The 27,240-nt window shown below is 44.3% G+C and overlaps 1 protein-coding gene across 1 annotated transcript in view; it reads left to right on the top strand.

Annotated features, from left to right (window-relative positions):
• The window catches only part of ADGRV1 (adhesion G protein-coupled receptor V1), a 629,361-nt gene that overhangs the window by 81,149 nt on the left and 520,972 nt on the right, over positions 1–27,240 (top strand). The window contains exons 4-8 of the mRNA XM_068247792.1: positions 16,704–16,853; positions 20,028–20,123; positions 25,784–25,888; positions 26,471–26,584; positions 26,674–27,239. Of these exons, the coding sequence (XP_068103893.1) occupies positions 16,704–16,853; positions 20,028–20,123; positions 25,784–25,888; positions 26,471–26,584; positions 26,674–27,239 (1,031 nt within the window). The remainder of the gene's footprint in view (positions 1–16,703; positions 16,854–20,027; positions 20,124–25,783; positions 25,889–26,470; positions 26,585–26,673; position 27,240) is intronic.

Raw genomic sequence — 27,240 nt, 5'->3', positions numbered from 1 at the left:
TACACAGATATAGCTATTTTTTGACGTAATAGCTGGTGGCAGAGTGGCAGCAGAAGGTAAATCTGTGTACCCTGGCGTTGGGAAACACAGACAGACAGCAGCATCAGCAGGAGGAATGGAGGAGTAGTGTGAGTGTGGCAGCAGGCAGGCAGCGTGACATAATAGCCCTGGTACCTAGCGGTGATACCAGGGCTGTAAATAAACACAGCAGGCAGGAGGTCCCAGACAGCGGTCGTGTAGCCCACATTGTGTCCAATACACAACTGGGACAACACAGTTTTCAACCCGGGCACCTCAGAAAAATTAAACCTTTTTTTTTTTTATGGTTTTGTAGTTTTGGTTTTACAACCAATTACACAGATATAGCTATTTTTTGACGTAATAGCTGGTGGCAGAGTGGCAGCAGAAGGTAAATCTGTGTACCCTGGCGTTGGGAAACACAGACAGACAGCAGCATCAGCAGGAGGAATGGAGGAGTAGTGTGAGTGTGGCAGCAGGCAGGCAGCGTGACATAATAGCCCTGGTACCTAGCGGTGATACCAGGGCTGTAAATAAACACAGCAGGCAGGAGGTCCCAGACAGCGGTCGTGTAGCCCACATTGTGTCCAATACACAACTGGGACAACACAGTTTTCAACCCGGGCACCTCAGAAAAATTAAACCTTTTTTTTTTTTTTTTATGGTTTTGTAGTTTTGGTTTTACAACCAATTACACAGATATAGCTATTTTTTGACGTAATAGCTGGTGGCAGAGTGGCAGCAGAAGGTAAATCTGTGTACCCTGGCGTTGGGAAACACAGACAGACAGCAGCATCAGCAGGAGGAATGGAGGAGTAGTGTGAGTGTGGCAGCAGGCAGGCAGCGTGACATAATAGCCCTGGTACCTAGCGGTGATACCAGGCCGTAAATGAACACAACAGGAGGTCCCAGACAGCGGTCGTGCAGCCCACATCGTGTCCAATACACAACTGGGACAACACAGTTTTCAACCCGGGCACCTCAGAAAAATTAAACCTTTTTTTTTTTTTTATGGTTTTTTGGTTTTGTTTGTAAAACAAATTACACAGATATATAGCTATTGTTTGACGTAATAGCTGGTGGCAGAGTGGCAGCAGAAGGTAAATCTGTGTACCCTGGCAGTGGGAAACACAGACAGACAGCAGAAGGGCAGTACACAGCAGCCCACTGTAGGTGTAAAATGTGTGGCTGCAGGCGACGTAATAGTCAAAGTGAACCAGGCTGGCTTAGTGAGCAGGAGCCAGGAGGTGGTAAAGGGTGGTAAGGCACATTAACGATGGTTCTTAGCCAGTTCATGTCCCCCTCTCGCCGACAACAGGGGCCAGGAACTCGCCTTCCACCCACGCCTGGTTCATCTTGAGAAACGTCAGTCTGTCCACAGACTTGTGAGACAGACGTGAGCGTTTCTCGGTGACCACACCACCAGCTGCACTGAAGCAGCGCTCGGACAGCACGCTGGAAGGGGGGCAGGACAGCACTTCCAGGGCGTACTGCGCCAGCTCGCTCCAGATCTCCAGGCGCTTGACCCAATACTCCATGGGATCAACAGGGGCATCGCTGTCAAGCCCGCTATAGGACCCCATGTAGTCAGCCACCATGCGGGTCAGGCGCTGGCTGTGACCGGTGGAGGATGCTGCTGCATGCACCTCCTCTCTAGTCACTGCTGCCGGAGCCTCTACAGTCCTGTAGAGCTCGTGGCTGAGAGACAGCAGGTCTGTGGGGCGCTTGCTGCTGGATGCAGGCACCTGCTGCTGCCTCTGTGCTGGCTGCTGGACAGTGGGGGTGGAAGGCTGGGGGAAGGCTTCCTCCAAGCGCTCAACAAGGGCCTGCTGCAAGCTCCTTATTTGTTGCGCTGGGTCTCCTCCTGCAGGCGGCAGGAACTGGCTCAACTTCCCCTTGAGGCGTGGGTCCAACATCATGCTGATCCAGATGTCCTCCCTCTGCTTCATCTGGATCACCCTGGGGTCTCTGCGCAGGCACGTCAGCATGTGCGCTGCCATTGGGAAGAGGCGGGCCACGTCTGCTGGCACATCGACGGCAGTGCTGCTGTCCTCATCCTCCTCCTCTGCCTCGTCAGCCTCATCCTCTCTCCACCCCCGCACCAACTCAGCTGCACTGTGCTGCTCCCCCTCATCAGCAGCAAGGTCAGGGACCTCCACCAAGTCCTCCTCCTCCTCCCCCTCAGAGGTGGACTGTGCAGCTGCTTGCCGCTCCTGCTGGTCCAAGGCTGCCGCTCCCTGTTCCAGCAAAGCATCGAGGGCCCTGTTCAGCAGACAAACCAGGGGCACCCACTCGCAGACCATAGCATGGTCCCTGCTCACCATGTTAGTGGCCTGCAGAAAGGGAGCCAGCACTAAGCACACCTGCTGCATGTGCCTCCAGTCATCATCGGGGACGATGGACGGGATGTTGCTGGTCTTGTCCCTTCTCTGAGCGGCGGAAACAGTGGCCAGGGCAAGGTACTGTTTGACAGCGCGCTTCTGTTCAACCAGACGCTCCAACATCGCCAGGGTGGAGTTCCAGCGAGTCGGAACGTCAAGGATCAGCCGATGGCGTGGCAGATCCAGCTCCTTTTGCACGTCTTCCAGGCTCGCACAGGCTGCAGCCGAGCGCCGGAAGTGACGCACAACGTTCCTTGCCGTTTCCAGCAGTTCGCCCATCCCCTGGTAGGTGCGCAAGAACTTCTGCACCACCAGGTTCAGCACGTGGGCAAGACAGGGGATGTGGGTCAGGTTTCCCCTGTCTATTGCGGCAACCAGATTGGCCCCATTGTCGGCCACCACCTCTCCGACTCTGAGGCCTCTGGGGGTCAGCCAAATCCTCTCCTGCTCCTGGAGTTTGGCCAACACATGGGTTGCCGTCAGCTTGGTCTTCCCAAGGCTGACCAAGTGCAGCAGCGCTTGGCAGTGGCGGGCCTTCACGCTGCTGCTGAGGCGGGGGGTTTGGCCAGGTGTGCCGGAGGATGGCAGAGGATCGGAGGAACCTGCTGCAGTTCCCCTGACCCTGCGGGGTGGCACCACCCACTGTGTTGCTGCTGCTGCTGTGCCCGCTGCTGCTCTCCCATCCTCACCCCCTTCCACCAAGCTGACCCAGTGGACAGTGAAGGACAGGTAGCGGCCTGTCCCGAAGCGGCTGCTCCAGGAGTCCATGGTGACGTGGACCCTTTCACCAACCGCGTGCTCCAGCCCTCGCTCCACATTGGCCATCACAAAGCGGTGCAGTGCAGGAATGGCCTTGCGGGAGAAAAAGTGTCTGCTGGGGAGCTGCCAGTCTGGGGCTGCGCAAGCAAGCAGCGCACGAATGTCGCTCCCCTCCTGCATGAGCGTGTACGGCAGGAGTTGGGAGCACATGGCCCGTGCCAGCAAGCCGTTCAGCTGCCGCACGCGACGGCTGCTGGGAGGCAGAGCCCTAACCACCCCCTGGAAGGACTCGCTCAAAAGGCTCTGGCGTGGCCTTTTGCTGGCACGGGAATCAGCAGACACAGCGGAGGAGGCCACTGAGGACTGGCTGCCAGAACAGGCCTCAGTGTCGGCGGCAGGAGTTGCAGAGGGGGGAGGAGCAGTGCGTTTCCGCACTCCTGCTGGTGCTGCTGGAGGAGCAGGAGGGCGGGTGGCTGCTGTTGCTGCTGCTGCTGAAGGCTGTGCAGTGATGGGTGTGGTGCCACTGCCAGCACCAGATGCCTTCAGCCTCTGGAACTCCTCATGCTGGTGGAAATGTTTCGCAGCAAGGTGGTTGATGAGCGAGCTGGTGCTGAACTTTAAGGGGTCTGCACCTCTGCTCAACTTCCGCTGACAGTGGTTGCAAGTGGCGTACTTGCTGTACACAGTGGGCATGGTGAAATATCGCCAGATTGGTGACAGAAACATCCCCCTACGGCATGGAAGCGCTGCTGCCTGTCTCCCTGTGGTGGTTGGGGGGGGGGGCTTGGGGGGCTTGGGTGCGGCTGGTGGTGGTACTGGCAGATGCTGCTGCTGCTGCTGCTGAGCCTGAGACACCAGCAGGCTGTGGGACCTGCCTACTGCTGCCAGTGCTTGCAATGATGTGCCTCCTTGCAAGGCCCACAAGAGCATCCTCCTCCTCCTCCTCAGAGCTGCTGAGGACGACATCCCCTGGAGGTGGTGGCACCCAGTCTCTGTCTGTCACCGGGTCATCATCATCCTCCCCCTCCTGAAACATGTCCTGCTGGGATGATGACCCCCCAAACTCCTCTCCTGATGCATGGATGGGCTGCTTGACTGTCGCCACAGTCTTGCTGTCCAATCCCTCATCCCCCAAAGTGCCCATCAGCATCTCCTCCTCAAAATCGCCAACAACAGCAGACAATACCCTGATGGTGCCTGGGGTAAAAATACTGCTGAGTGACAGGTCGCCAACTTGTGACGGTGAACTGGCCTCCTCCCCAGACCCTGCTGGGCGGCTGCTGCGAACAGGGGTGGTGGTGGTGGTGGTGGTGAGGGTGGAGGCCTCGGATGCAGAGCTGATGGCGGGCTGCTCATCCTCCGTCATGAGTTGCACCACAGTGTCTGCATGCTTTTCCTCAATGGGACGTTTCCGACCCGGCTGGAGGAAAATCGGAGCAGGTGCTACACGCTGCTGCTGCTGTGTCTCTGCAGCGTGAGTTGCAGATGCTCCTGCTGGGCGGCGCCCAAGGCGTCCACGGCCAGTGGCTATGGGAGGAATGTTAGCCACTGACGCTGGTGCTGCTGCTGCGGAACTGTGCATGGTGGCGCGGCCGCGGCCTGCCACAATGCTGCTCCCTCTCCTCCTGATTCCCTTGCTGCCCTTCCCCTTGCCCAAACCGCGCTGGCTGCCACTTCCAGACATCTTCGATGTTTTGGGCGTATAGACAAAAGTTTTTTAAAAGGGCGGGTGAAAAGTGGGGTACTTTAATGGAGTGGGTTGGTGGGTGAGGTGACTGAGTGAGTGTCCCTAGTACAGTAAGTAAGTAGTAACAGTCAGGAAGTACAACTAGCAGTTACAATAATCAGTAGTAATCACAAGTAAATTTAGTGTGTGTACACTACAGACAGTGAGTGCACGCACGCGCAAACACGCGCAGGAGCTAGCCTATGAACAGTGACTGAGTGAGTGTCCCTAGTACAGTAAGTAAGTAAGTAGTAACAGTCAGTAAGTACAACTAACTAATTACAATAATGAATCAGTTATCAGAAGGAAATAGAGTGTGTGTAGTGTGTGTACACAGACAGTGAGTGCACACACGCAGGAGCTAGTAGCCTATGAACAGTGACTGAGTGTCCTAGACTCCTAGTACAGTAAGAGTAAGTAGTAACAGTAAGTACAAACAACTAACTAATTACAATAATCAATCAGTTATCAGAAGGAAATAGAGTGTGTGTAGTGTGTGTACACAGACAGTGAGTGCACACACGCAGGAGCTAGTAGACTATGAACAGTGACTGAGTGTCCTAGACTCCTAGTACAGTAAGAGTAAGTAGTAACAGTAAGTACAACTAACTAATTACAATAAGCAATCAGTTATCAGAAGGAAATAGAGTGTGTGTAGTGTGTGTACACAGACAGTGAGTGCACACACGCAGGAGCTAGTAGCCTATGAACAGTGACTGAGTGTCCTAGACTCCTAGTACAGTAAGTAGTAACAGTAAGTACAACTAACTAATTACAATAATCAATTACAATAATCAATCAGTTATCAGAAGGAAATAGAGTGTGTGTAGTGTGTACACAGAAAGTGAGTGCACACACGCAGGAGCTAGTAGCCTATGAACAGTGACTGAGTGTCCTAGACTCCTAGTACAGTAAGAGTAAGTAGTAACAGTAAGTACAAACAACTAACTAATTACAATAATCAATCAGTTATCAGAAGGAAATAGAGTGTGTGTAGTGTGTGTACACAGACAGTGAGTGCACACACGCAGGAGCTAGTAGACTATGAACAGTGACTGAGTGTCCTAGACTCCTAGTACAGTAAGAGTAAGTAGTAACAGTAAGTACAACTACCTAATTACAATAAGCAATCAGTTATCAGAAGGAAATAGAGTGTGTGTAGTGTGTGTACACAGACAGTGAGTGCACACACGCAGGAGCTAGTAGCCTATGAACAGTGACTGAGTGTCCTAGACTCCTAGTACAGTAAGTAGTAACAGTAAGTACAACTAACTAATTACAATAATCAATTACAATAATCAATCAGTTATCAGAAGGAAATAGAGTGTGTGTAGTGTGTACACAGAAAGTGAGTGCACACACGCAGGAGCTAGTAGCCTATGAACAGTGACTGAGTGTCCTAGACTCCTAGTACAGTAAGAGTAAGTAGTAACAGTAAGTACAAACAACTAACTAATTACAATAATCAATCAGTTATCAGAAGGAAATAGAGTGTGTGTAGTGTGTGTACACAGACAGTGAGTGCACACACGCAGGAGCTAGTAGACTATGAACAGTGACTGAGTGTCCTAGACTCCTAGTACAGTAAGAGTAAGTAGTAACAGTAAGTACAACTAACTAATTACAATAAGCAATCAGTTATCAGAAGGAAATAGAGTGTGTGTAGTGTGTGTACACAGACAGTGAGTGCACACACGCAGGAGCTAGTAGCCTATGAACAGTGACTGAGTGTCCTAGACTCCTAGTACAGTAAGTAGTAACAGTAAGTACAACTAACTAATTACAATAATCAATTACAATAATCAATCAGTTATCAGAAGGAAATAGAGTGTGTGTAGTGTGTACACAGAAAGTGAGTGCACACACGCAGGAGCTAGTAGCCTATGAACAGTGACTGAGTGTCCTAGACTCCTAGTACAGTAAGAGTAAGTAGTAACAGTAAGTACAAACAACTAACTAATTACAATAATCAATCAGTTATCAGAAGGAAATAGAGTGTGTGTAGTGTGTGTACACAGACAGTGAGTGCACACACGCAGGAGCTAGTAGACTATGAACAGTGACTGAGTGTCCTAGACTCCTAGTACAGTAAGAGTAAGTAGTAACAGTAAGTACAACTAACTAATTACAATAAGCAATCAGTTATCAGAAGGAAATAGAGTGTGTGTAGTGTGTGTACACAGACAGTGAGTGCACACACGCAGGAGCTAGTAGCCTATGAACAGTGACTGAGTGTCCTAGACTCCTAGTACAGTAAGTAGTAACAGTAAGTACAACTAACTAATTACAATAATCAATTACAATAATCAATCAGTTATCAGAAGGAAATAGAGTGTGTGTAGTGTGTACACAGAAAGTGAGTGCACACACGCAGGAGCTAGTAGCCTATGAACAGTGACTGAGTGTCCTAGACTCCTAGTACAGTAAGAGTAAGTAGTAACAGTAAGTACAAACAACTAACTAATTACAATAATCAATCAGTTATCAGAAGGAAATAGAGTGTGTGTAGTGTGTGTACACAGACAGTGAGTGCACACACGCAGGAGCTAGTAGACTATGAACAGTGACTGAGTGTCCTAGACTCCTAGTACAGTAAGAGTAAGTAGTAACAGTAAGTACAACTAACTAATTACAATAAGCAATCAGTTATCAGAAGGAAATAGAGTGTGTGTAGTGTGTGTACACAGACAGTGAGTGCACACACGCAGGAGCTAGTAGCCTATGAACAGTGACTGAGTGTCCTAGACTCCTAGTACAGTAAGTAGTAACAGTAAGTACAACTAACTAATTACAATAATCAATTACAATATCCAATCAGTTATCAGAAGGAAATAGAGTGTGTGTAGTGTGTACACAGAAAGTGAGTGCACACACGCAGGAGCTAGTAGCCTATGAACAGTGACTGAGTGTCCTAGACTCCTAGTACAGTAAGAGTAAGTAGTAACAGTAAGTACAAACAACTAACTAATTACAATAATCAATCAGTTATCAGAAGGAAATAGAGTGTGTGTAGTGTGTGTACACAGACAGTGAGTGCACACACGCAGGAGCTAGTAGCCTATGAACAGTGACTGAGTGTCCTAGACTCCTAGTACAGTAAGAGTAAGTAGTAACAGTAAGTACAACTAACTAATTACAATAAGCAATCAGTTATCAGAAGGAAATAGAGTGTGTGTAGTGTGTGTACACAGACAGTGAGTGCACACACGCAGGAGCTAGTAGCCTATGAACAGTGACTGAGTGTCCTAGACTCCTAGTACAGTAAGAGTAAGTAGTAACAGTAAGTACAAACAACTAACTAATTACAATAATCAATCAGTTATCAGAAGGAAATAGAGTGTGTGTAGTTTGTACACAGAAAGTGAGTGCACACACGCAGGAGCAGCTAGTAGCCTATGAACAGTGACAGTGAGTGTCCTAGTACAGTTACAGTATATAACTACAATACTAATACAATCAGTAGTAAAGGACAGCAGAAATACTGGTATAGAATAGAGAGAAATAAACAGAGGACAGGAGGACAGCTGCCCACACAGGCAAGGCCCTGAGGCCTAAAGCTGTAAGCCTGCAGCAGCTGGCCTGTCTCTATGTAACACAAAAGCTACTAACTAAAATACAATGTCTAACTAACTAACAACAATATAGGTGTGTATAGGAGGTGTATGTGAGCAAAAACGCTAGGTAAATGACCACAATAGAGCTCTTGCTAAGCCAAAGCACAAAGGAGCAACTCTCTCTCTGTACAAGTCTCAGGCAAGCACGGAGAAACGGAACATGGCGGCCGCTATTTATAGGGTAGGGGCTGGCCAGGGTCCCCCTCTGTGATTGGCTGCCGTCAGAGGGCCTGGGAGCCCTCTGATTGGCTCTAAGGACATCAATCTGGGCTATGACGCTATTCGAGCTCGGTACCGAGCTCGAATAGCGCCGTTTGCTCGAATAGCTCGAATAGTGAATGGGCTATTCGAGTGTACTCGAATAGCCCATTCGAATAGCTACAGCTATTCGGAGCTCGAATACCGAGCTCGAATAGCTGGAAAAGAGCTCGAATATTCGAGCTACTCGAATATTCGAGCTCTGCTGAGCACCACTGCCTTTCAGACCCTATAACCTGGAAAAAGTCATGCTGCCAGGAAGATCTGCAGCAGTTCCAGCATTCACTCACCTCCCTGGCTACAGCGCTGCAGTTTTCCCTCCATCCTCCGGGTTGCGCTGAAACCCTAAAGTGAGATTGCTGGCTATCGGTCGTCATGATGACAGCCGGTGATCTCACTAGGGGGAAGCAGAGCCTCAGAGGAGCGGAAGAAGAATGGCGGCCGACGTCGTGATCCCCTGGGAGGTATGTTGAAACGCCCGCTGCGCGCATTGCTCTGCACACAGCCTCCGGCGGCTACCCCGAGCACAGGTCGGGATTACCGCTCTGAGCTGCAGTTTTCCACCCTGACCCTAGCTCAGGATTACCGCCTAGGAGTTTAATGTGGGTGTTACTTTACAAACTTGGGTAGAAGTTCACCTCCTCTCTTGTCCAATTGATAAGGCTATGGGACCCTTCCATGCCTCTGGATTCCCCCCAAAAGGAGGGTAATACAATGAAGGGGCTTATAATGCACCCTGGTAACCATGATAACCCCCTTTAATAAAGAAGTAACTAAATTGCAACCTTAATTTGGGTAAATTGCTGGAAGGGGTCTTTCAGCAGACCCCTTACCTATTTACTTTATATATAAACGCTCACTCTATACACCACACTGATGTAATATTTTATTATCTTTTAAATGTTAATAAACATATTCAGGGTTCACCCCCAGCTTGATCCACTGTTTCCTCCGGAGATAACATTCTTCTATGTTGCTTGGAGAATCTTATCCTGTTATTTGCAGCTTGTGCTCCTCCATGTTGCTTGAAATATTTGAAAATGACTGAAGAGATGCTGGTAGCAGCGTCCATCCTCTACAAGTATATGTAATATACAGTGGCTTGCAAAAGTATACGGCCCCCTTGAAGTTTTCCACATTTTGTCACATTACTGCCACAAACATGAATCAATCTTATTGTAATTCCACGTGAAAGACAAATACACAGTGGTGTACATGTGAGAAGTGGAACGAAAATCATACATTATTCCAAACATGTTTTACAAATCAATAACTGCAAAGTGGGGTGTGCGTAACTATTCAGCCCCCTGAGTCAATACTTTGTAGAACCACCTTTTGCTGCAATTACAGCTGCCAGTCTTTTAGGGTATGTCTCTACCAGCTTTGCATATCTAGAGACTGAAATCCTTGCCCTTTCTTCTTTGCAAAACAGCTCCAGCTCAGTCAGATTAGATGGACAGCGTTTGTAAACAGCAGTTTTCAGATCTTGCCACAGATTCTCGATTGGATTTAGATCTGGACCATTCCATTGTTGCCCTAGCTTTATGTTTAGGGTCGTTGTCCTGCTGGAAGGTGAACCTCCGCCCCAGTCTCAAGTCTTTTGCTGTCTCCAAGAGGTTTTCTTCCAAGATTGCCCTGTATTTGGCTCCATCCATCTTCCTATCAACTTTGACCAGCTTCCCTGTCCCTGCTGAAGAGAAGCACCCCCAGAGCATGATGCTGCCACCACCATATTTGACAGTGGGGATGGTGTGTTTTGAGTGATGTGCAGTGTTAGTTTTCTGCCACACATAGCGTTTTACATTTTGGCCAAAAAATTCCATTTTGGTCTCATCCGACCAGAGGACCTTCTTCCACATGTTTGCTGTGTCCCCCACATGGCTTTTGGCAAACTGCAAACGGGACTTCTTATGCTTTCTGTTAATAATGGCTTTCTTCTTGCCACTCTTCCATTAAGGCCCACTTTGTGCAGTGCACGACTAATAGTTGTCCTATGGACAGATTCCCCCACCTGAGCTGTAGATCTCTGCAGCTCGTCCAGAGTCACCATGGGCCTCTTGATTGCATTTCTGATTAGCCTATCCTTGTTCGGCCTGTGAGTTTAGGTGGACGACCTTGTTTTGGTAGGTTTACAGTTGTGCCATACTCCTTCCATTTCTCAATGATCACTTGAACAGTGCTACGTGGCATGTTCAAGGCTTTGGAAATCTTTTTGTAGCCTAAGCCTGTTTTAAATTTCTCAATAACTTTATCCCTGACCTGTCTGGTGTGTTCTTTGGACTTCATGGTGTTGTTGCTAACAAGATTCTCTTAGACAACCTATGAGGCCGTCACAGAGCAGCTGTATTTGTACTGACATTAGATTAAACACAGGTGCACTCTATTTAGTCATTAGCACTCATTAGGCAATGTCTATGGGCAACTAACTGCACTCAGACCAAAGGGGGCTGAATAATTACGCACACCCCACTTTGCAGTTATTGACTTGTAAAAAATGTTTGGAATCATGTATGATTTTCGTTCCACTTCTCACGTGTACACCACTTTATATTGGTCTTTCACGTGAAATTCCAATAAAATTGATTCATGTTTGTGGCAGTAATGTGACAAAATGTGGAAAACTTCAAGGGGGCCGAATACTTTTGCAAGCCACTGTATATGTGCCATTCTATTTTCAGTTTAAAGACTTAAAGTGGACCCAAATTAAAAATACAAGATTTCAGAAATAAAATCTATTTTCTAACTTATAATAATAAAAAGCAGCCTTTTTTCAGCTGCATGATGACAAATATAAAATATTTTACATTTATTGGAGGAACCCCTCCCTTCCTTTCATATTGCCAGGACAGAATCCTGCAGACTGGTGGAGGAGATAAAAAACAAAACACCGGCTGCTACTGATGATGTCACAGGGGAGGTGATCTCAGCTTGTATGAGATTTCACATAGACGACGCCCGTGTGAGGGAGGGTAGCTGATGACAAACACACCCATGATCTAAAACTTCCTACTAAGCTCAGAAGTAATGGCTGCCACCTGTATAACCCTAGTTAAACAGGTGGCAAAGAGAAGGGTGAAAAGAATGCACTGAAATGCTCATAGGCTTGAAGGAGTGTTTATCTTTGTATGTGTCAGAGTGGTGCAGCTAAATAGTTTGGTTTGGGTCCATTTTCAAGCCCAAGAGCAGACAGATTTGGTTTGGGTCCGCTTTAAAAGACAACTGAAGTAAGAATAGTATAGAGGCTGCCATATTTATTTCCTTTTACATGATTCCAGTTGCCTGGCAGCCCTACTGATCTGTTTGGCTAAAGTAGTAGCTCAATAACACCAGGAATAGGCAAGCATCTAATCTTGTCAGATCTGACAATATTGTCAGAAACACCTGATCTGCTGCATGCTTGTTCAGGGCCTATGGCTAAAAGTATTAGAGGCAGAGCATCAGCAGGACAAGCAGGCAAATGGTATTGCTTAAAAGGAAATAAATATGGCAGCCTCCATATCCCTCTCACTTCAGGTGTCCTTTAACCATTTCTGCTGCTGGGGCGTGAGACTATCGTCCGCAGCGGCAGCTGCTACAGGCGCAGGGACGCGATAGTCATGTCCATGCAACTTAGGGGGCTGTGTGGGCGATCGTGCGGGCGGATGCCCGTGATCGCGATGTTGTCAGGAGCGGGGAGGATTGGCTGCTGGGGACAAAAGTCCCCTGAGCCAATCCATTATCGTTCCCTGGGAATGAACACTGTTTTTGTTCTAAAACTGTGTTTATTCTTAAATAGAGCCGCCGTGCTTCCTCCCGCCACTGATTTCCACCGCTTACCGCTGCTGATCGTTAAACTTATGAATGGGAACAGAGTTTCCATTCATTAATCTCCCTGCAGGCATCCATTGATGCCTGCGTCACTTCCCTAGTTACAGTGTAGCTACACATTGTTTCCTATAGCGTACTCATTGTACGTGAATAGGAAGTACTCAATAGGGACATCTTGTGGCCAGATAGTAAAATGACACCTACTGTGTTTAGGGAATAAACATTTTTTAATATGTATGTCAAGAGGGCATATTATTATTCATTTATGGGCTAAAAATTAGTGATGGATGTAAAAATGAAAAAATGCACCTTTATTTCCAAATAAAATATTTTCACGATATCATTTTAACGTATCAATAACTGGGACAAATGGGCAAATAAAGTGTGTGGATTTTAATTACGGTAGTATGTATTATTTTAAAACTAATGACCGAAACCGAGAAATAATGATTTTTTCCATTTTTTTTTATTATTCCCATTAAAATGCATTTAGAATAAAATAATTCTTAACATAATGTACCACCAAAAGAAAGCCTAATTGGTGGAGGAAAAAACAAAAGTATAGATCTTTTCTTTGTGATAAAGTTATTGCGGAATGAAAGGGAGGCGCGCTGAAATGTGAAAATTCCATAAGCTGAAAAATACCTGCGGGCTGAAATGGTTAAAAGAAACCAAAAAGTTTTATACATAGGGAGTGATCCGTGTGCATGGGGCTGCAAGAAGCCCCAGGTATGTATAACACTTTTTTTTGTCTCTGGTACACTTCAATCCAGATAATGCTGCAAGGTGACAAATAAACCACATCATTTTTTTCACATTTCTGGATACTTCTTATGTAATTTAATGATATTACCCTGCCACACGATCCCACTAAGTCTACAAATTTTGGCAAGGCTGTCACCAGAGAACCCTGAGTAATAATGATCACAATTGTGATTGCAAACCAAATTGACAGTTGCATTCCAATCTGATAATGTATTGTGTAGGACGCTTTGGTGTTATGACTGGGAGAAGGCCTTATTCTAAAATGACTGTTTTATTTTTTCTCCTCTTTTGGTTATTTGCACTTTGCATACCAAAATAGGAGAGAAAAAAGAACAGTAATTTTAGAATAAGGCTTTATATTGATTTTGGATACAAATCTAGAGCTGATGTGTGATTAAGGCCTCGTTCACATCTGAGGAGCGCAGATGGCCGTGTGATCCGAATGCATCGCATCCGATCGCACGCCATCTGCGCCGCTGCCCGCTGCGCTGCTGATCCCATCCATTGACAGTGATGGGATCAGCTCTGCGCTTCCGGGCAAAATGCAGCCAGTAGTACGCAAGCGCTTCCCAGCGCATCATACTGCTGCAGAGCGCAGTAGATGTGAACGGTAGAAGGGCAGTCTATGCCCTTCTGCCGTTCCTGCGTTTCAGCACATCATATGCGCTTCCATATCCACACGGAAGCGCATATGATGTGATCGAGGCCTAACCCATGGTTCTGCAGTGATGGGGCTGATGGGACTGCATCAACTCAAAAGAAGAGCTCTTAGGCTAGGTTCACAGTGGTCAGTTGAGTTAGAATAACAGGATCAGTCACAATGCAGAACTGCGAACAGACTCATAGGGCTTGATTCAGTAAGCAGTGCTAACTGTTAGCACGCTTCTGAAAAGGCCATTATCACGCCTAAACTCAGTTTGGGCATGTTAAACTTAGATCGCGAGCAAAGACACGTGTGCAAAACCTTGCCGCGCACACAGTGCGGTGCGCGCGAAGTGCCCATTCACATCTATGCAACGTTTTGCGCGCACCAGACTTTACGCGTGCAAAGATTTGCGCGTGGGACTTTGTGCGCGATCTGATTGTAGAAACAGCGCTAACCTACTTAGCACCCTGGTTAACACGCCTAAGCTCTTTAGGCGTGCTAAGTAGGTTAGCCCCGTTTACTGAATCAAGCCCATAGAGTTGTATGGGCAGTGAGTTGACATGCAGAATTATTCTGCAACGCAACCGACCTCTGTAAACAGGGCCAAAGAGAATGGATGGTGCCCCCAGCATCTCTCCAATCAGCACAAGGTCTAAAACCTACTTATAATTGCAAAACTCTCTCAAAAACACTGTAGTTTTTTAGAAAGTGATTTTGCCACTTAAGGGAGCACTATCAATTAAAATGACTTTTTTTTTTAATACTCTATATTAGGGTACACACTACCACTAGTGCTAGGGGCACTTTATTTATTCCCCCAGTTCTCTCTCCCTGCTTAAAAATCATCCTTCATTCCTCACACAGCTCACAAATATACTTCACTATGTCACAGCATGCAGGAGACATGAGGAGGAGGCTGATCTGAGGAGGTAACATGTAGCTAGATGTGCTGTAATATTGCTGTAATGTAACTAGCAGGGAGATGTGTATACATTATTCCTGACTGACTGACTGACTGACTGGCTTGTGACTTTTCACTCCAGGCTGCATCTACTTTGCTGCTATGTGGTGCTGTGCTTAGAGGGAGAGACACTGTTAACATAGGCATTATTAGGATCTTTATCAGTCAGAGAAGCAAAGATAATAAACACACATTACTGGAATCTTTAACCCCTTATACAATACAATACAATACAATAACATTTCTATAGGGCTTTTCTCCCATAGGACTCAAAGCGCTTAGGCTCTCTCAGATTCTGTAATTAGTAGGATGAAGTATTCACACAACAAAAGTTATATTTCTGCAAATGCCAAACTGAACAGGTGGGTTTTCAGTCTGGATTTAAACACGTCCAGGGATGGAGCTGTCCTGATCTGTTGAGGTAAGGAGTTCCAAAACGTAGGGGCAGCATGACAGAAGGCTCTGGGACCAAAAGTTTCCAAGTGGACTCTGGGTATGACTAGATTATTAGAACCTGTTGATCTGAGAATGCGGGGATTGCTACGCAGCTGCAACATATCTTTCATGTATCCAGGGCCTAAATTATTCAGGGATTTAAATGTCAGTAGGCCGATCTTGAATAGGACCCTCCATTCTATAGGTAGCCAGTGAAGGGAGTGCAGGACTGGCGTTATGTGTCAGTAACGGGGTTGGTTGGTTAGCAGTCTGGCAGCAGTATTCTGTATCAGCTGTAGTCGGTATAAGACCTTTTTTTGGAAGGCCAGTGTAGAGAGCATTGCAGTAGTCCAGTCGGGATGTGATGAAGGCGTGGACTAAGGTTGGCAGATCTTCTGGGGGTATGAGGTGCTTGATTTTTGCAATGTTCTTCAGGTGAAAATAGGATGATTTCACCATAGCAGAGATTTGAGTTCTGAAGTTTAAATCCCAATCAATTAGAACTCCCAGGCTACGCACATGATCAGAGCTGCGCAGATCCGTGCCTCCTATTCCCAGTGGTGAAGACTGCAAGTTAAGTTGTTTTGTTATCATGCTCTGCCCTCCTATCAGAAGGACTTCAGTTTTGTCTGCATTTAGTTTCAGCCAGTTGTCATTCATCCATTGCTGTAGTTCTGAATAAGAAGATTCTTTCAGCAAGGTCCGTCTGTCCCCCCCCCCCCCCCCCTTCCCCCGTGCAGGAACCTGGTCTAGCCCTGTAAGAGGCCGACACTTTTGAATCTAAAACTGATGGAAGATTTTACAACAGAGAGGCAGAGCTGTGTGAGGAAGGAAATTGCTCCAAGTACTTGTGGTAATGTGTGTCTTAACATACAGCATTAAAAAAGAAAAGTTGTTTTAATCAATAGTATTCCTTTAAATGTGGAACGATTTCCTGAGCAATTTTAGGGGGAAACCGTTTTGGACCCAGTTTTCTCCTATGATATTGCTCTGGAAATGCTGCATGCAGAGCGATTGCAATGTCGGTAAATTGCTTCAATAGGATCATGGACATTCACTTTCAGTAGCGAAGCCCTTTTGGAATCACTTGCAATTCCTAAAAAGCACAAATTGCTGCTAAAAGTGCTCTAGTGGGCCACAGGCCTAAAAGGCGTCAATCAAAATGGCCGAGCACTGGCTGTAATCAAACGTGCAAGATTCATTTTTTTAGTAAGCAGGTAGGCATTCTCTCTGTAATGTAATTACAAAAAGAATGTTTTGCTGTGTCTACGAAATAAGTATTAGTAAAATCTTTCCCATCTTTATTGTACTTCTTTTTTGGTTGTTGTTTTAGCTGGTGGAAAAAGATACGGGAGATTTTATATCTACAGCCACTGCTGCCTTCATACCTGACTGGGAGACAAGCCGCACTGTCTACATCTCTGTGTGTGATGATGACTTGCCAGAGGCAGATGAGACATTCCACTTTATAATAAAACTACAGGTAAGCAGTGACAGTGGCTACCGTACAGATTTCATATACAAAAGTACCAACAGATTATCTGTGCAACCTACCCTACTTTTACGAATACCCCAGTAGGTACCTACATTCTGCAACCTGGCCGCTACATTAACACTATACAAGACATTAAATGCTCTATCTTAACCGCAGTGTGTAGTTGCTAGAACTATTTTATAAAACGTGCTAGGAGTTATGGCAACATTGTACAGTTTAGTGCTACATATATAGAGCCCCCTCCCTTTCTGCCTTGTTGGTTCACAAGTCTGCACAAAGCAGGAAGTAAAACTTACCACATTCTTTTTCAACTTTACACATTCATTCCACTGTTAGGAGTGATTCTACATGTCCGTGGGGATGCTGACTCGGTGTATGCACCATTAGATATAATCATCTCCCTCTTAATAACAGCTGATATAGGCAGTTTTCACAATAAAGCACATCACTGTAGATGTAGTTAAAGTTGAGCAGTGATCAAGGAAACCGCCAGCATAAAATACTTGAAATTTGCTGAGATAATTAGTTTGAAGTATCTGACTGTACTGATATATTTACTGTATATATTTCTAATGAAATATGTTTGCCCTCGCAGTCACTCACAGATCCTCCTGTCCCCCAGCACTATCTAGTTTTGTTTCGCCGTCAGGCCTGGCCACATGTAGCCTTCTTCACATTCCCGTCCGCAACAGTGTCCTGTGCCTGTGCCTGCGAAAACAAAACTAGCTGGCGGCGGGGGACAGGAGAATCTGTGAGTGACTGTGAGGGCACGGGACGGCTGCAGGGGGCTGGTAGAAGCCCCAGGTGAGTAAAACTGATTTTTTTTTTATCAATGGCTTAAGTATCCCTTTAAAGGTAGATTGCAGAGGAGGATGTGCTGCTATGTCTTTTTTTGTCTTTATTTGTGTGATGAATTTTGTTTTTGTTTTGAAATATAGATGATACATTAAGGTATTTTTGTAACAATTCTGTAGCACTGTCTGAGGGCATTATAACTCTATTTTATAATGACAATGGCTTCAATTCATCAAGCATTATCGCATTTGGTAATGATGAAAACAGCTTATTTTTCTGAACATTTTGTAAAATGTCAATTCATCAAGGCTGTTACCGCATGGCAAGCTGAAGTTACTGAGCAGTGAGGTAAATTACCGACTCATGCTGTAAACACCTCAACAAATGTTAGCAAATGTAAATTCATGAAGGTTACAACATGCGGTAAAGCCCAGAAATATGTTCTGTGATTACCGGCAGCTCTTGTATGTCGAAAACATTGCGGAGACTGTGCGGGAGATGTGACTCACAGATAGGGATTACCTATGACTGACAGGAGCAGAGAGCCAGTAGAAACAGCCCCTGTCTCCTGCAAATCCCGCTGATCAGATGCTAATAGGATGCGATCGCTTCTCGGGAGGAACAAGCTTTTCCAACTCCTAGGCAGCGGAGGAGAGAGAGAGTGAAACAAAAGAGATTTCCCCTGCAGCCCTTCGGATGTTTAACCTTTTAGGTTCCTGTTGGAAGATGCGGAGGAGCTAGTGCGGAAATCACATAAGCATGGCATGTATAAGGTCGATTGGAAGTTAATCTAAGCTGTGGCAATTAAATAAAATGTTAAAGAGGAACTTCAGCCTAAGCAAACATACTGTCATTAAGTTACATTAGTTATGCTAATTAAAATAGATAGGTAATATAATCTCTTACCCACCCTGTTTTAAAAGATATATACAGAGGGATCCGCAAACCAAGCAGTGGTAGAAAAACGCTGGTATTCTTTATTCAAAAATTCCACATGGCAATTGCAGTAAAATCACATTTGCCATGTGGAATTTTTGAATAAAGAATACCAGCGTTTTTCTACCACTGCTTGGTTTGCAGATCTTTCTGTATATATCTTGGACTGGCCTGGCTTCCCAGATCCTGCACCCATTGGTTGAACTAGCAGGGGGTTTGAGCGTTTTGATTTTACAAATTGTCCTGTTTTAAAAGAACAGGCAAATGTTTGATTTCATAAGGGCAGCCATCTTTTTGGTTGAAAGGAGGTGACGGGGAGCATGAGACACAGTTCCAACTGTCCTGTGTGCTGATCACTCCTCCCAGTTGCTAGGCAACATGAATAACAACATAGGAAATCCCATCATGCTTTGCACAGCATCAGGGGGAAAAAAACGCTTGGGCAGTTTTCTTTGATGGGTGGAGCTTAGCTAAAAATGCAGCTAAAAATGATGCTTTGGTAAGAAAAACAAAGTTCTGATGCTGTGAAACTGTTAAAGAAACACCAATCCTTTTCAGTTCTGCTGAGTAGATTTTTAGTCCGGAGGTTCACTTTAAGAAAGACTAATAGACAGCTTCAGAGCAAGCAGAGGCAATATAACAAACATGTACATTCTAAAGGGATGTAGGGGATGCCTCTTACTGTTGAATTCCATCGCTGCAGGGAACAGCATTTAACAAAAAAGACAACTACACACTCTTTTGCTGTTACCAAACAGTTTTTTTTTGTGAATTGAAGCCATGGGTTTCAGTAAATTACCGAACTTCTACCGAATCTTGATGAATTAGGAAAAAAAGTCTAAAATAACGAATGCGGTATTTTCCTACTTGTTTTTTTTTTTTTATCGAACAGCCTCTGATGAATTGAAGCCATAATCCAAAATTAATATTAAAATGTATCCACTGACTTAAATGAACTATTACAGGCATGTGATGGTCTTTAGTATTTCTCTCACTTTTTCAGCTTTTTAGATTGCTCTCTCTGTGGTAAAGTCAATATTTATCAGGATTATCCCTGCAGTCTAGTGTATGGGATGTTTATGTTCGCCTGCCAGAAATTCTGTGCATTACTTTTCAGGCCATGAGAACAGCTTACTTGAACAAAAGACAGAATCACAGATGGCACACTGAGCTCATTGCTAGAAACCTTTAATGTCATCACAGCTTCTGAATATTTTATTTCCAATTCCCTATTTATATGGTGTCATTAATAGTCTGTCAGCCTATGATTAATGTCCTTTGGATGTCCTCATACATGTCTAGACAGAAGACATGATTCCACTCCATAACGATAGTCACCTTAGACTGTTTGCATTGCCTTTTAGATCTCACTGTGTCTTGGGTATAAGTAAAATTCACGTTATACTGTATGTACTCTCTTTTTTTTCCCAGAACCCACCACTGAATACTGATCTTGGAACGAAGAAAGTAGCAACTGTTGCTATTCTTTCAAATGATAATGCCTTTGGAATCATATCCCTTAACATGGTACAGTATACATTAAATATCTGCTGAATGTAATACATTATTTACACAAGGTCTCTATTTCCACTTCCGTTACCACCACAGTTACATTTTTGTTTAGTAATATTTTATAATGGGGCCTATTTGTTAAGAAAGAAAGACAAAAAAGTCAACATTTGAATTTTATTGCTGTGTTTTTAATATTTCACTGGCAAATAGTACCTCGGTTCACCTTAACTGGCAATCCACTACTCTATTCACATGAATGGAGAAAGTGATTGCCAGTGGTAACTGATTGCCAGTTGTTTCTTCTCACAATAAAGAATAGCAGTAGGCAGACCTTTGACTTTCATTATGGCCATTCTACTTATTAAATGGCCAATCTACAGAAAAAGTCTCCAAAAAAGCATGACTGTTCTTGCTGATCTTCTCAGTCTCTTTCTTTCACCTGTATTCTTCTATCTTCTTTGCTCTAAATTTCTTTCTTCTTCTGTATACTTGATTACTTGCATCTTCTTTTTCAGCTATAAACTTTTGTCTTCTTTAAAAAAAATATTCTTCTAGCTTTCTTTTATTCTTCTGTTCCTCTGCCATCTTCTAAAAACTGGATTGCAGAGTCACCTGCTGCATGACAAGACCCAACACAATATCACTGCACCCCTCCCAGTAATAACAGAGCCCCAGCAAAAGGATTTGCATCCCCTACAGGGGCTTCTCATTGGTATATAGACCTGGGCCAGTGTAAATCACTTCCTGAGAAAAATGTCCATTGTTTAGCTTAAAAGTCCAACAGGAAATCTGTTGGCAGGTTCAAAGATGTTTTATGTTGGGGCTACCATCTCGCTGCCCACTTTTATCTTTGAATCTATCGCTGGGATATCCTATTGCACTTATCAGTAAGATCCCTTCCTGAGGAAGATTCTCATTGGTCAGATTGAACTACCAATTGGAAGCCCCAGTAGAAGATTCAAATATGCTTTTCTTTTAGTGTTCCTTTATTGTTGTTGGGATTTCCTACTCATTCTTTAGGTGACCAAATCAGGGTTGAAGTTAGCAAACTTGGGAGGTTATAATGTGAATGGTGAAAGGATTGCTTTAAAGTGTGTGAACAGTTTCACAGTTTTTTACCCTTGTACAGCAGATGTAAAATCTCATCAGAAGGGGGGTATGAGGTGGGAGTTAACATAAAGACTGATTAGCATAGCAATTCTGCCCATGCTATAGTTGAACCTCAAGTCCAATCTCAGATGTCTGTAAACATTTACAGCAGGGATGTCAAACTCAATCATGTAAGGGACCAAAATCTAAAACAAAGTGTAGTTCAACATTTATTGAACAGTCTCAAACTAAATGGTGTAACTTTAGTAACAGGGAGTGGTGGTGGTGGTGGGGGGGGGGGGGGGATCTGAGGGCTAAAAGGGACCACTTTTTCCTCTTCTTTGGAGTAGTTGAATAATTACCAGCACCAGTGCTACTCTGGGACTCCTCTGTTCTTCCTGACAGTCAGATGCTATATGCTGCACAGCATACCTCGTTCCCAATGCAGGATCAGGAGCTGGAGATATGCAAGTATAAAACGCACAACTGCCAGGAGTGGGGAAGGGTGCCAGGGAAGGAAAAGTGTGTAGGTGTTGTTTTTAATGGCCACATGGGGGGTTGGATCTAAGGCTGGAACCCTATGCTAATTTAGCTGGGGGTCCCATGGACTGTTGCTGTACCCCGGCTCAAACTGACAATGTTTCAACCAGAATCACTGTCACCGGTGTGCTTCTCTGGATGGGAAGGCAGTGTGCGTTCAGTCTTTCACTGCTTACAATGATGCATATTTAAACTCTTGAACGTTCAGTCCTAAGATAATGTAATGTCAATTATCACTTGAGTTGCTGACATTTAATACCATTAGATACATTTTTACATTTTGTTCAGTACCCGTACATGTCTGCCAAAAGCTCAAATAGAGTAACAAGAAGGATCAAGGCCTTTCTAAGAGGTAAGCTCTGCTTAATTCTGTGCAGATAGTTCCATGAGAATGCTGCTGTTAAATAAAGGGAAGCAACAGTAAAGGTTGATGGGCCTGACCTCACGGGCCCAAGAGTAATTGTCACTTGTGCTCTTGCTGTTGTTAGGTCATTACTGGAAACTGACAAATCCCTCTTATTATGGAATTATGGACACTTGCAGTCTTTCTGCATATTGTGCCACGGTGCCAGAGCAGAGGGCACAGATGTTAAGGCAATAAAACCGTCCTCTCTGAAGGCAGCATCCCGCTGAAAAAGTCTGTGTACTGTAATGATAGATATCTTTGGGCTAAAGTATAGCTGGACTTTAATAGAGAAAGTTGTATTACATTCTCTGTGCCATAGCTATTCAGATTTTTTTAAACAATGTTTTATACGTTTTTAAAATATTTCTAAACCATTTGCAAGGCATTAATGCATGCATGGACGTCATGAACCATGAGTTATCATCCCAATAGAACAATCCCAGTAACCCCTGCCCTCTGTCCCCTACTCAAACAGCTTTGTAATTTAAATGAAATCTGTAGATAAAGAGGAACTGTAGTGAGAATAACATAAATAATGAAATTGTTTATTTTTTACGATATTCATTTATAGATCATTTACTCAGTGTTTGCCCATTGTAAAGTCTTTCCTCTTCCTGATAATCTATTTGAGAAAAGGTAAAGCTTTCTCGTGGGAAAGGGGGTATGGAATGAAGTTTAAGTTCCTCTTTAACAATTATTCCTGCTTGGAATTAGCCCAAAAATTTCACCGCTCTTAGCAGTCTTTTTAAAATTTCAGTCTAAGCTAAAATTAATACAGTGATACATTTTTAATCACAAGATTAAAGAGACTATGTAACACATTTTTCAGCCTTATTTCTACTATCCTATAAGTTCCTATACCTGTTCTAAGGTGGTCTGTCTTACTGCAGCCTTTCCTAGTTGCACAGTGGCTGTATTATCTCTGTTTTGTCAGCTCAGGCAGGAATATACTGCTCTGCTGTGATAGGATAGAAGTTATGCACACCCTCTCCACGCCCCCTGCAGGCTCTGTATGAGTCACAGACTGAGCTTCTCTCAGCCTATCACATGCTGGTTAGCAGCCATTTTTTTTTGTTTGTAAACACTGCCTAAAACTGGCAATTACAAGCCAGGATTGCAGCAGGGAGTGGCAGAAACAGCACAGAGGGGCCCAGGAGAACATAATAATTAGAATGGTATGCTTTTTATTGTAAGAATTTTAGAGTACAGATTCTCTTTAAACAGAGGAGTACCCAAACAGCTCTTGGTGACACATAACCATGAGCTGTCTGGGTATTCCTTAGTACTGGTTTAAGCCGTTTAAGTACAGATTCTCTTTAAGCATTAGCTTGTCCAGGAAGGTTGTGATGGATCCAGTTATTTTTTACTTTTCCAGTTGTCTTCTCTTCCTCTCCCCCCGCTGTGGCTTTAGACCCATCTGACTTGCTCCTGCCATCCATAGAGGCTAAGGGGATACACTTAACTACCGTCTTGAATAACAGGGCTAAGGTTTTCTCTTTTAAGTTTTAAACGTCTGCTATAAGTCTGATTTTGTCATCAAAGTTTATTGCATTTGATGAGGAAAAATGACCATATGATCATATAGGCATGTATGAGATTGTGTTTTCGTCTGACCTTTGGCTTATTCGCTTGGCTATCTGCTTTCCCTTTGTTTGACCTTTTACTTGTCTTTGACTTCAAGTTTTGCTTTCTTCCTAGACTGACAGTCCTCTGACCCCGGTTTTAGATTATGGCATCGTTCCTGGACTCTCACAGGCTTCAGGCACTTCATTAGCCTCTCTGGCCTCAGATCCTATACCTGGCAGGCTAAGTCCTAGGGGCAACCAAAGTCAGATTCAAGCGGGGGGTGGAGGGTGGTTTGGCTATACTTGAAGAGTGTGGTGGAGATTGGGGTATAGGGTCTGAAGGGAAGTGCGGCAGAACATGTTCATATTCCAGTAGTTGTCCATATTTTCTGTATATTTATGCTTACTGCTTCTGAACGTTCACTTCTGTAATAATTCAAGGCAGAAACCGTACGACAAAAAAACTCAGTTTCATTGAGACGTCTTGTGAGAAAGTCTGCAGTGTTTATCTCACAGCCAGATGAAAGGTAACTAATGGGGATTTTCTGACTTTTAGAAAGAATTAGCAGTCCTTTGATTGATTTTATTTTACCTGAGGTTCCTTTTGAAGCATTGGCATATGAGTTTCATTTTCAGTGAAGCAGCATATTGAGCACGACGTTGTTTTGTTCTCAAGCTTCAAGGTAGTGTAACATTAAATAGAATTGCCTAGAGATATTACAAGAGCCAGATCCTTAGAAATAATTGCAAAGTATGATATTGAAAAGATGAAAGAATGTATTTTAAAGAAGTCTTTTTAAAACAAGGCACTCAATAACCTCACTCCTGAGATAATTACAGATCTACCTAACACACTGGTGCAGCTTTCTGCAGTGGCGTAACTACAGATCATGGGCCCCCCAATGTTCACTCCATTTTCCTTGCCCCTGGTTACGCTCACAGCCTGGGGGCCCATCTCACAAGGGTCATAAAACAAGTGTGGACATCGTACTCTTCACACCCATAACAAGTATAACCACAAAAACACCTGATCTGGAGAATGGGCCCGTTTATCGGAGGGAGTGTAGTAGTAGTTGGGGGTCCCCTATAGCTCTGGGCACACCTGCTATCTTTTGTTGACTAGATCGGCGGGGGGGGGGGGGGGCTAATATTGTGGTGAAACTCCTCCCACAATGTGATAGAAGAGCCATGGCCGTGACAGTTTCCTCTATGTGAACCTCATTGCATTGTGGGAAGTCATGTCTGTTTCCAACTTCCAAGAACGCAGTATCTCCCTCTGTGCATAGAACTCGTAGTAAATAAACATTCATAAATAACAGAAAGATACACACTATCTAAAATCCTTATTATAGCTCTTTTAAAATTGGGCAAGCATAGAAAGATAAGCTGAGCTGAGATAATAAACATTCAGCATAGATCACCTGACAGGGCTAAAGATGTAGCCAACTGATACATTTCAGAATGTAAACTGGGGGAGGACAGATTTTACAATGGGCAAACACTGACTAAATAATTAAGTGAATATTGTAAAAACAAATACAGGTAAGCATTATTACTCTGTAGCACTCTGTACAAACAAAATCTATTATTTAGGTACATTGATGATCATCTAACCAAAATTATTTTGTCTAAAATGATTATTTTATCTAAAATGTATCTGGTCGGACCTAATCTCTGTGAATAACACCGCTACTTATTTTGTGTGTGTTTTTTTTTAAGTCTGCTCACGACCCATCTTGACCACGCCCATGTTCCAGTGCGTGGTGACACCCATTTATTTTTGCTGCAGCACATATCCCTATTGGAGACTGTCCTCAGAAGTGCTCACAATCTATTCCCTACCATAAAATCATGCAAAATGTCTAGAGTACAGTACATCTGTATGTGAGCCCAAAATGTGGGGGGGGGGGAGGAGAGGGGATCGTGGAGGGGGGGCAGGCTGAAACTTTCTTGGTGGGCCCTTAGTGTCCCAGTCCGACCCTGGTTGTAAGTAATCTGTACACCAGCAGAGGCTTCCCTGTGTTTTTCTCCATGTCTGAGCAGTTCCTGACTGTCTGTATTCCTTATTTCCTTAGACATCTTACATCACAGTAAGTGAGCCGCAAAAGAGGAATCAGTCCCTGCCCATCATTCTTGTGAGGGAGAAAGGAACATATGAAAGTGTGACTGTAACCTTTGAGGTAAGTTCAGGTCTATCAATTAGAAGAATTCTTTTTTTTACTAATTGTACAAACACTTAGGACAGGGGCACAAGAGACAGCCTAAATGTGACACCTCTGTATAACATGTATTGCAATAGATGTGTAACCTGTGAGTCATTTTTACAGTAAAAGAGATAGAGATTTTGCTCTTGCTATATACGTCCTGGTGAAACAATTGCACAGTATTTGCCGATAAAGGACAATTGAAGTGAGCACTATATGGAGGCTGCCATATTTATTTCCTTATAAGCAATGTCAGTTGCCTGGCTATCCTGCTGATCCACTGCCTCTAATACTTTTAGTCACAAGCATTTGAAAATGCTTGTATAATTTTTTTAGTTCATATCTAACACTGACCTATGACAAAACGTTTACTCAGGTCAGGCAACGTCTGGGCAGGTGAAATCAATCAGAATCAAGAGTCAGGGCATGGTCAAGGCAGACGGAGTACATTCGAGGGCGGGAAAGCTAGCAAGGTCACAAAAGGAAAATGTATAAGTAAGGTAACATTATAGTGGTGTGTGTAATGCCCAGTTTTATCATGTGTTTGTGATATTGCAGATTGATGGAGGCCCAAATCCAGCTGAAGAAGACATTTGTCCAGCCAAAGGAAATATCACATTTGCTGCTGGCCAGTCTCTCCTGGTTTACAGTCTGACAGTATTAGATGATCAGGTAGGTGGGACATCATGTGACAGCAAATTGTAAATATTCATGGTCTTATGAAAGCCTCATAACCGTTGTTTTTTGTCTATTTTCTTGAGATCCCTGAAAATGATGAAAATTTCACACTGCAACTTACAAATGTGTATGGAGGTGCAGAAATCAATGTCACGAGGTCCACCCTTCAGCTGACTATAAGGAAGAATGATAGTCCTGTGCGGTTCCTTCAGAGCTCATACATGGTGCCAGAGAATAATGATGTAATAACCATTCCGGTCCTCCGAGGAAGGACGCTTACTGACACACTTGTTGGATCTGTTGACTCTGAAATCTCGGTTACCTACACAGTTGTAACTGGAAACACAACGTCCAGTGCTCAGCTTCAGAGTGATTTTAGAGACCTTCAGCCAAATAAAACAATTGTCTTTCCTCCAGGAGTCCAGGAGGTTTTTCTGAAATTCCAAATCATTGATGATGCAACACCAGAAATTGCAGAGTCTTTTCAGATTGTGTTGATGGAAGAGACTCTACAAGGCGATGCTGTATTGCAGTATCCAAACGTTGTCCATGTAACCATTGAACCTAATGATAAACCCTATGGAGTTTTATCTATTAATAGTGCCATTCTTGCTCAAACAATTATTATCGATGAAGATCGAGTATCACGG

Source organism: Hyperolius riggenbachi, chromosome 1 (assembly GCF_040937935.1).
Source record: "Hyperolius riggenbachi isolate aHypRig1 chromosome 1, aHypRig1.pri, whole genome shotgun sequence".
NCBI classification, from domain to species: Eukaryota; Metazoa; Chordata; class Amphibia; order Anura; family Hyperoliidae; genus Hyperolius; species Hyperolius riggenbachi.
Note: the sequence above shows the minus strand (reverse complement) of the source record. Positions and strands in the feature narration are given on the sequence as shown.